General features: G+C 36.7%; 2 protein-coding genes and 1 pseudogene across 2 annotated transcripts; 2 read left to right on the top strand and 1 right to left on the bottom strand.

Moving 5' to 3' along the window:
• Positions 1-14: 14 nt before the first annotated feature.
• Positions 15-2,872, bottom strand: LOC116007798 (12-oxophytodienoate reductase 3-like). Its single transcript, XM_031248470.1, has 5 exons — positions 2,608-2,872; positions 2,267-2,407; positions 1,448-1,578; positions 1,000-1,182; positions 15-876 (listed from the first exon to the last, which is right to left on the bottom strand). Exons 1-5 carry the CDS (start codon positions 2,691-2,693, stop codon positions 215-217), a joined length of 1,203 nt encoding a protein of 400 aa, XP_031104330.1. The 5' UTR covers positions 2,694-2,872; the 3' UTR covers positions 15-214.
• A 4,477-nt stretch (positions 2,873-7,349) lies between these two features.
• LOC116007817 lies at positions 7,350-7,887 on the top strand (annotated as a pseudogene).
• Positions 7,888-9,091: 1,204 nt separating this feature from the next.
• Positions 9,092-9,940, top strand: LOC116007845 (probable protein phosphatase 2C 55). The gene has a single exon (XM_031248512.1). The coding sequence runs from the start codon at positions 9,092-9,094 to the stop codon at positions 9,938-9,940; it is 849 nt and encodes a 282-aa protein (XP_031104372.1).
• The last annotated feature ends 253 nt before the right edge of the window (positions 9,941-10,193 follow it).

Below are 10,193 nucleotides of genomic sequence, written 5' to 3'. Positions count from 1 at the left end.
AAAAAAAAAAAAAAAAAAAAAAAAAAACAACCTTACATTATTCTTGCATTAGGGCACAAGAGTGCTATTACAAATAAATATCTAGTCCCTTAGTTTCATACTGACTGACTGACTGCAGATTGGACCCAGTTATCTGGTAAAGAGACTGACAAGCTTAAAACACAATTTAGCAAACTATATTCAAGCTTCCTTCCTGAGGGCAAGAAGAAGAAGACTACAGACGCGAAAAAGGTAGGTTACTTCTGCTTTCTTTGTTAAGGAAAGGGTAATCTGTATATCCCACAACAGGATCCTGGATATAGAATGTTTTCCTATTGTACTTGTTGAGGGGTGCGTCGAGCTTGAATCTCAAGACCAAGTCCGGGTTTGCAATGAAAAGTCGACCATATGACACCAAGTCTGCGTCCCCCTGAGCGATAGCCTCAATACCAAGCTGCCTCGTGTATCCACCGCTGCAAATGAAAGTCCCCTGATAGGTGTTCCGCAGAGTAAGCATTAGCCTTGCCTCCTCTTCTTCGCTGCCTTGTTTGCCCGATTCTGTTTGCCCGTAGGCTACATAACGTGGCTGAGTCACATGCAAATAGGCCAGCTTGGTTCTGATATCTACTTGTAGATTGTTAAGTCTTTCAACAACTGCCAGGCCTAGGCTGAGCGGGCTAGAGTCCGTGGCATCAAGATGGTCGATTGCTGGTGAAATCCTAACCCCAAGACGATCAGCACCAATGGCAGTTGCAACCGCTTGAACCACCTGCATAATGAATTTGCAGCGGTTTGCAAGAGATCCACCATACTCATCCTTACGGTCATTGATCCCGTCTTTGAGAAACTGGTCAATGAGATAGCCATGAGCTCCATGGATTTCAACACCATCAAACCCTATATTTTCAAGTTAAACATATGAGTTATTGTCCCAGGGCAGCACATTGCATAGTTTGCACTAGCAACATTTTAACACCAACAACAAAGAACAGAAATATACACGAAAAACAAAAAGAAAACCTGCTTCAATAGCATTAATAGCTGCAATGCGATAATAGTCCACCACGTTTGCAATATCATCAACTCCTACTGCCCGTGGTTTAGGATAGATACCATGACTCCCATCCGGCATCAGTATCCTCCACCTCTTTGATATTGGCTTGTCCGTGGAAGATATAGGCGCGGATCCACCAGGTTGATACACTAGCCAATTTAATTCAAACCCACCACATCAGAAACATCATTCACCACATTTGAACAACTTCATAACAAAATTCAGGTTTCAAGAAACACATTCACATCATATTTATACAATAATAAAAAGATGCATATTGTTCTATGAAGCACTGTATGTGCACTCTAGTTCATTAAAAAAGACTAGGAAAGAATACTAACAGCAGTTATCATCATCACCATGTTCAATTGACTGAAGTAAATTTAAAAATAAATGAATAAATAAAAAGACTACCTTCATGAGATGCACGACCCACATGCCATAGCTGACAGAAAATAATAGCACCCTTAGCATGGGCAGCATCAACCACCTTCTTCCATGCCTGCACTTGCTCCTTTGTGAAAATCCCAGGCACATGTGGAAACCTAAAACCAATAAAAATTCACTCAGAAGCTATGTATTTACAAATACTTTTTCTTTAAATATGCATAAATATTAACTATTTTTTTTTGCCAACTACTATGTAGTGTGATGGCACCTCTGTTACAGTTCCAAATGAATGGTCACAGGATTGGACCTGATGGAGGGGGCATTGATGCTTTGGGCTGAAAAATATTATTGAGAAAGTATAGAACAAATACTATCTTATAAAGAATTATGAGTATTTCAAAAAAAACTTTTAAACTTTTTAAAATAAGGAAACAACCTTGAAAAGACTTATGAAGTTCTCAAACATTTCTAAAACGTGTTCTTAATAAGAGTTTCTGTGCTTAGAAGTTTGGCCAAATACAACTTACACAACATCTTCACATAAAGTGGCAAATAATATAATTTCAAACTCAACAGTGCACATAAATTGTATTCACTTTCTAAGGAGTAATTTTTTTATGTTTCTTTTCAGCCACTTGCAAAGTTGTTATCAGCAGACATCACTGATCCCACAAAGCATTATATTAAGCACTATATTTTATCCCTATCCAGAGCACATGCCATGACAGGCTAAAGGAAATACACAATAAAAAAGGTAAAATGATTTGAAATATTGAACAAATACACACACACAACACTATGGACAATAAAGTCCCTATAAAGTCATGAAAATTACACACATACCCAGCAGAAGTTGGGTCAATCATGGTCCCCTCAGTGATCAGAAATCCACCTTGGGTAGCCCTCTGTGAATAGTACTCCGCCAGGGCCGGCTGAGGAATTCCATTTATTGCTCTACACCTTGTACATGGAGCCAATACTACCCTGCAATATCATACCACAGAAATTTCAAGGGTTATTTGTAATCACTAATAATCAGCCTAAAGTCTCCAACCTTTTGAGATTATTTTACCAAAATGCAGAGAGATCTAGAGATTCAGGGTAGATACAAAAATACCCATTCTTGTTTTGTCAAGGATCGTGAAACAAACAAATTACCCACTTCGTTTTGAAGTAAAACTGACCTGTGGGAGAGGTTGAACCTGCCCATCTTGTAGGGGGAAAAGAGGCTTGGGGTTGAGCCTTGATCCAGCGACGAAGTTCTAGCCATGGTGATTAACAATTGCTGAGTTGACGATCAGAAGTGAATCTGTAGAGAAAGGGAGAGAGATGGGGAGGAAGAGAAGTTGAAGAGAATATAAAGTTGAGAAAGTATGATGCACTACTTTGCTGAATGGAGGAGAGTCAAAAAGGTCAAAATTGAAGCACAATTTCCACAGAAATGGTGTGCGGAAAATGAGAATGGAATAAGATATTTGGCCATTGAAAATATTACAAATAGTTAGTGTTCATTCCTGGTAGGAAAATGGTCAAATATAAGAGTCAATTAGATCCCTAACTTTAAAGTTGTAATTAGACACATCAATATATTAATTTAGTGACTTGCAATAACATGTCAATAATGCACCAACAGAGTTTCGAAGACTTTTGACGACTTCCGAGAAAAAAACAACGGTCACTGTCAATGGTGACCATGGTCTCCGTTGCCTTCTCCAGTTGCCTCTCCATCAACTCGACGGAGATAGTGACCATAGTTGACCATAGTCGCCCTTTCCGGTTCATGGAGAAGGCCCTCTCCTAGGACTTGTTGGTAGTGACCATAGTTGACCATAGTCGCCCTTTCCGGTTGATGGAGAAGGCCCTCTCCTAGGACTTGTTGGTGGTGACCATGGTCGCCCTTTCCGGTTGATGGAGAAGGCCCTCTCCTAGGACTTGTTGGTGGTGCATTGTCATTTTTCTAGGTCGTTGGAAGGTGTATTTGACCCGTTTTCCATTCTTAGTATATAGAAAGTCCTTTATTGCAAGTTTTTTTTAATACAACTAACTCTATTACATTGTAGTATCTGTTCATTTATACTTTCTCAAGCTGTTGAAGCACAAAGAGAGTTAATATTGCCTCCACTGAGACTCGATCTTATAACCTCATATATGGGAGAGTCACTACATGTCATTTGAACTTTTAATGTATCCAATGTTCATAAATGAACTTTTAATACAATAAAAATAAAATTTTAAAAAGTAATATTTAATGTATTAAAAATGAACTTTATATTAGTGGCCTATTTTATAAAGTGGATCATGGGGCACACTTGGGAAAAAAGTAATAAGTAGAGTAGTAGTCATATTTTTAGTTTTTTTTTTTTTAATTGGATATTTATTTAATTGAAATACGTAAAACTCCAAAAATAAAAATAGATGAACCAAGTAGGAGTGTATGTCATTGTGGATGCTATTGTATTTGCCTCCATTGCATGAAACAATGTGTTTTTCTTGCCAACCAGTCACTTCAGCATGTTTGGAATTTTCAAGTATTTCGTCTTCTTCCTTTATATGTGCAATGAACTTTGTTGGTGTGTAATATAGCACGATAAATTTGATTAAGATGGTATTGATAATTATTAATTAAACTTGTCACGAGAATTTGGTTTCACCTATTTATGCATTCTTTTCAGGATAGTCAATTTTTGTCCACTATGTAATTTTATTAGAACATTGAGGATAGAAGAGTTGGGAGGGAGGGGAGAAAGTTTCTTGGGAGGGAATTGTTTCTTCAAAGAAACACTGACAACGCACATGACGTGTGTTGACCATGAGGGTGGGGTCTGTCGCGTGGTTAGCAAGCTCTAATGAGATGACGCGTGCTGATCATGGGCTTCACACGAAGAGGGTGAGGTACAATGCAGTATCTGTTCAGAACTAATTTTTTAACTTACTGAACCATAAAGAGTTAAATATTGACTCCACTGAGGTTCGAGCTCACCCCTTTCAATATGGGAGTGCAACCGAGTGCCACTAGACCACAAGGTCTTGGCAACATAAAAATGAACTATTTTGTGATACAAATATATGTGAGTCTACTTCCAATTTGGGTTGGGTCAAAGTGGATTCACATTTTTTGTAGTGACATAAAGAATTGATATATTGTATGTTCAAAATGAGTAATAGGTGGATGAGAGAAATTGGTTCTCAAAATGAACTTAATTATTTGAGAGAAGTAAAAATTACGAAACGTTGAAGTACTTTTGTAGCACTAACGAAAGGTGCTAATTTTGTTTAGCATTGTGATGTGCTAATTTGCAGCACTTCGAATAGTGCTTTGGTGTTGTGACTATTTGGTGAATTTCGAAAAGTTAATTTACCTTTCAAGCGTACGAACTTTTCAACCATTTATATATGTATTTTGAAACATGTAATTTGGTCAATATGAATTAATTGTACTTAATTTCGTAACCGCAAACATTATTTAATAATAATTAATAAGTATGACTGTTTCAAAGTTATAATCTAATTATTAAATTGGATTTATGTGTCATTGATTAGTGCAATTTAATTCCAATCTCCTATATAAACACCTAGATGTTGGGCGGAATTTGGAGCTGTTGATTTTGAACAATAAAAAATTGTGTTGTTTTTCTCCCCTCTTTCGCGAAAAACATATCTTCTTGAAAATTTTATGCCCACGAACTCCCGATAAAATATCAAAGTGCTCAGTCTCGGTTCTAATTTGCCAGACTTTATCTTGGGGGACTGACGCTACAACGTCCTACCACAGTCGAGAGGTAGCGAATCGATTTTAAAGAAAGTGTGTGTACACATGACTTGAATTTCCTCATTCTTCTCCTTCTTGTTTCTTTTGTTTGGTTTAAATTTCAAATTTCAAATTTTGAAAACCTTTTTTTTTCTTTATATATATATAGTATATCGACTTATTCACAACCAACAATCTTAAAATTAATATTTTTGTTGAATAAGTCGATGACATGCATTATCGTTGTTAGTTGAATTATGAATGATGCTCGTGGTGTACATTCAAATGGTCGGAGTGACAACGTTGTAGCACATTCCTAAATCTCAGTGAACTTTGGTTTGCAGATCGGTAGACGCACAAAATGGGAAAATAAAGGGAGATGGGGTGTGAATGCCGTTATACATATTTTATGAATGTACAATTAGTGGGAAGGACATGGTCAACCCATGAAATATATCTCATAGCCTAGCTTGCAACCAAACTAGTTGCAATACTGCCAAAGATCTTGTGGTCTAGTGGCACCCGATGTTCTGGTTTACACTCCCACATTGATGATGAGAGTGGGCTCAAGTCTCAGAGGAGGCAACTGTTTGACTCTTTGTGCTTCAGTAGGTTGAGAAAAAGGAGGTGCCAAGCGGTATCTGACAGCCTTCATTCTTGGTCACACACGTGTCCCCACTCTTGAAGTTGTGGGTTCGAATCTTGTTAGTTGCATTTTCTCAAATACGGAGTATTTTGCTCCATGCTACCTTCAGCGGGCCAATACTTTCCCATAAAATGGGCCTTCCGGGATCCCATGACCCCATCAAATGTAATATATAAATTTTATTTACATAAAATGGAACTTCTAAATATTATAAAAAATAAATAAATTTTAAACTGTAAATATTATATAAAAAATAATTTGTATAAATTCTTATTAATCGAATAAAATGCATAAAATGAAACGATTGAATATTATAAAATTGAATTGTAAATAATTTGATTAAACTCTTATTAATCAAATTAGATATATAAAATGGAAAGTATGGGAGTAATATAATATATTGATTTTTTTAGTGCTTTCACTCGAACTTGTACAAAAAGGAACTAACATAATGGTAAGGTGATGCGCCTGACAAATCTAAGAAGATGGAAACTCAATTTAAGTTCGAGATTACATTAAGTTATAAAAAAATGTTCTTTTTTGGTATCTTTTAACTTTTAAGTTCGAGATTATGAATCAAAAATTAGTGACGGTAAAAAGAGCAAATTTGGCCATAGGAGTTGGAAACAGCAGAGCAGGAAAAGTTTTAATTTAATGTTTATCAAATGTTGGGTGTTTATTTATTTATTTATACACTTTATTCTTTAAAGTGGAATGCTTTTTTATTTGTCATTTTACTTTTCATTTTTTTTATTCTTTTATTTTGAAAGGAAAAGACATAATTAATTCAGAAAAAGCCGGCCATGAGATCAAATTAATAGTTATTGTGTGGATTACAGTCCAAAAACGACGTTGTTATAATTTTTGTTATTCTTTACACGTGATCTGTTGCAATATACATTTTTATAATTTATAATAATGTACATTATTCTAACACATATGCTATGTTTGACAAACCTATATGAAAATTTAGCTGAAAGCTGAAAAGCTACTAAAAGCTGAAAACTGAAGAGTTGTTAAACTAGCTGTTATGTTTAAAATGTTTGGTAAAATTAGCTTTTTTATAAGCTAATAACGTAAAAAGATTAAAAATGACATCTTCATGAAATTTAAATAATTTTTAATTTAAATAGGTTTGTTTACATATTAAAATTTAACATTTTGAAATGAAACTATTAGTATAATCATGATCTAGCATCCCATATTGAAGTAGCAATATTGTTGTGAATCTCCTTCATCTCAATAATAATAATAATAGTAATAATAATAAAATGGAGAAGAGTTGCAGATACAGGAGAAGATAAAATCGTTTAATTAGGAGGGGTAAATGATATTATTTATTTAAAATAATAAGTATAAAAGATGGGAAAAAAAGTTAGTAAGCTACTAACTTATTTTGGGAACATTAACATATCTTATAGCTTTGACAGAGTAATTGGGCAAGCAGCACTCGACCAGAATCACAAGTACGGACCCGCAAACAAATGGCCACCCGTTACACAAAGACAACATTTATCCTGGATGGTTAATTTATGGAGAAGTTACAGAAACAGTATCCTACACTACAGGAAAGGATAAAGGGTTGTATTGTGGATTTTGCTCCTGTGGCTGCCGCGGACCCACAGGTTTGGGCTTCAGGATTCTCAGCTGCTTTTCTTAAAAAGAATAGTATTGCAACCAAAGGTATTGTAAACTTAAGTGAACCTCATTCAGAGACAACGGTTGGAGCAAGGACAGTTGTAGATGCCAGACAACTGAAGCAGGATTGTTACTAGTGCTGGAGAAGTTCTTTGAGGTGGTTTTGAATCTTCCAATAACGGTAAACAGGAGGCTCTCTGATGTTTTGAATCTACTGACATCCCAACAACCCAGCTGCTCACAGTTATACATTTACAGCACAGCGGACAAAGTCGTTATTCCTGCAGGGTCCGTAGAATCCTTTATAGAGCTTGCAACTTCATATCTACCCCCCATGTTGACCATTTCCGGAATGATCCAGAACTGTATACTTCTGAGTTCGCTCAATTTTTGGAGGATTGTGTGCTGACCTGTTGCAGCCATTCATCTTAAATAACTGCTAACTAGCCTCAAATTCTTTTATATTATATTCTTTCCGTGAAGATACATACATGTACAATTCGTTGAAACAAAATAGAAGATACCCTTTTCCTGAGGTAAAGGTTAATAGAACCACATTGTTGAGTTTACATACGGACGGGAGATGCTGTTTTGACCATTTGCTCTAAATTCTTTTGAGTGATAAAAAAAAAAAAAAGACTAGACGATGACTAGAGTGTGAGCGTGTTTGATATTTATACTTCTTCAGTTAAAATGGCTTCATTCAACAAGAGCACCATGCCTCGGCACCAGGTGTCGAGGCGCAAGGCCTCGGCTCCGTGCCAATAAACGGTACGCACTCTTAACTTTATACCAATCATCTCTCTCTCCAACCCAAAAATAAAATCTACACTGTTAGTCAAAGAAATAGAAATCTTAAGAATCAAAGATTTATCCCGAGGAGAGAAAATATCATTTAGCAGTTCAATATCCCAAACACTATGATTCTCATTCATAAGGAAATTATCAGTAGCAAATTGCAATCACGAGTTTTGACAAAAATTAAACTCTTGACTTACTGATACAAGAATCATGCTTTATCAATTCACACACTCTTCTTAATATTTAATTTTTAAAATGCAAAATAAAATTAAATAAAAATTAATCTTTGCATTCAAAATAAATTTTCTACTTCCTTACTGAGTTACTATCATTTATTGTAATTTAATGTTTTGTTTTTAAGTGTCATTTGATAATTATTTAGATACTTCAATATTATTTTATGATAATTTTTTTTGGGTAATTAGCAGTATCTATTTATTTGTAAATATATTAACCTTTACTGATTTAGCATATTTCCACGGAAAAGTTTTTTTTTTTTTTTTTTTTTAATGAAATGTTTCCCGCCAACATTTCCTAATAGCATATCTATTAAGTCTATATAAGCTAAGTAGGGGGTGATCTTACTTACTTGCGGCCAACATAATCCTAATAGGTGATCTTACTCACTTCCCCGCCAACATAATCCTATTTAAAACCAGGAATCCATACGGCCTTTCATAGTTTCTTCTATTTCATTTCTCTGTTTCCAAAACCAGAAATCCATACGCCACTCTAGCCTTTCATCCATTTCTCTGATTCCAAAACCAGGAATCCATACGTACTCTCTCTAGCCTTTCATAGTTTCTTCCATTTCTCTGTTTTCGAAATTCCAATCATGGTGGTCATAATGAAAAGAAAGCATTCATCAAAGCCTAGTACTAGGGTTTCTCTCCAAACCCGAGAGGACAAGGGCTTGGCCCAGCGGAGCACAACCAAAATGGTCGCTGACGTGTTCTATATACCCAAATACAATCCGGCGAAGCCTCTCGGAGAAGACTCCCACTTTATCTTTTCGGAGGCACAGACGATCGGCGTGGCTGACGGCGTCGGCGGCTGGGCAAAGAAAGGCATTGACGCCGGAGCGTACGCTAGAGAGCTGATGTATAACGCCATCCAATCCGTCCGTCATCAGAGAAACACAGTTGGCAGTGTGGACCCCATGACAGCCCTCGACGAAGCCTACGCGGACACTGACGTGGACGGCTCATCCACGGCGTGTATCTTGACGTTAGTTGACGACTGCGCAATCGCCGTTAACGTAGGCGACAGCGGCTTCGCTGTCCTACGTGGCGGCCGAACCGTCTTCCGCTCCCCGCCTCAGCAGACCCGGTTCAACTGCCCGGTTCAGCTGGGGAAAACGAGAGGCGACCCGACCGCCGCCGAGAAATTCGAGGTGAAGGTGAAACCGGGAGATATCATCGTAATGGCGACGGATGGATTGTTCGACAACGTTTATGAATTCGAGCTTTTAGATTTGGTTTACGGAGCTGACGATAAGAAGAGTCCGCTGAAGAAGCCACCGATGAATTTGGCGAGGAAGATTGCACGGTACGCGCTTAAGAATTCCCTCAACGCAGACTTCCTTTCTCCATTCTCTGAGGGGTATAGGATCGCCGGAATCAACGAGCATGCCATCGGCGGCAAGTACGATGATATAACAGTGATAGTTGCTTATATTCAATAATCATCACCACGAAGTTTAATTTGTATGTATGTATTGAATCTGATTTTTGAAAAGTACACAATTGAATAGAATGTTTCATCAATTCAAACGTTAGGGTTTGTAATGCATATGTTTAGGGTTTAGGTTTAGGGTTTGTAGGGTTTTTATTTTACATGAAAATTTGCCATCACTACTAAAAAAAGGCTTGTATTGAATAAACCCAATTTGCGAAAATATAAAAATCGCGACGAAAAATGAGCACAAAAAAGTTAAT

The sequence above is a fragment of the Ipomoea triloba genome, chromosome 16 (assembly GCF_003576645.1).
Source record: "Ipomoea triloba cultivar NCNSP0323 chromosome 16, ASM357664v1".
Lineage (NCBI taxonomy): Eukaryota > Viridiplantae > Streptophyta > Magnoliopsida > Solanales > Convolvulaceae > Ipomoea > Ipomoea triloba.
The sequence above is the reverse complement of the archived record's forward strand: the minus strand, read 5'-3'. Positions and strand labels throughout refer to the sequence as shown.

What these genes read in the sequence shown, in the direction of transcription:
- LOC116007798 (XM_031248470.1), bottom strand. Translation starts at nt 2,693, where the DNA reads ATGGCTAGAACTTCGTCGCTGGATCAAGGCTCAACCCCAAGCCTCTTT. An exon ending in AGGTTCAACCTCTCCCACAG is followed by an intron (nt 2,408 to 2,607) that starts GTCAGTTTTACT and finishes ATGATATTGCAG; the next exon opens with GGTAGTATTGGCTCCATGTA. An exon ending in TATTAATGCTATTGAAGCAG is followed by an intron (nt 877 to 999) that starts GTTTTCTTTTTG and finishes TTGAAAATATAG; the next exon opens with GGTTTGATGGTGTTGAAATC.
- LOC116007845 (XM_031248512.1), top strand. Translation starts at nt 9,092, where the DNA reads ATGGTGGTCATAATGAAAAGAAAGCATTCATCAAAGCCTAGTACTAGG.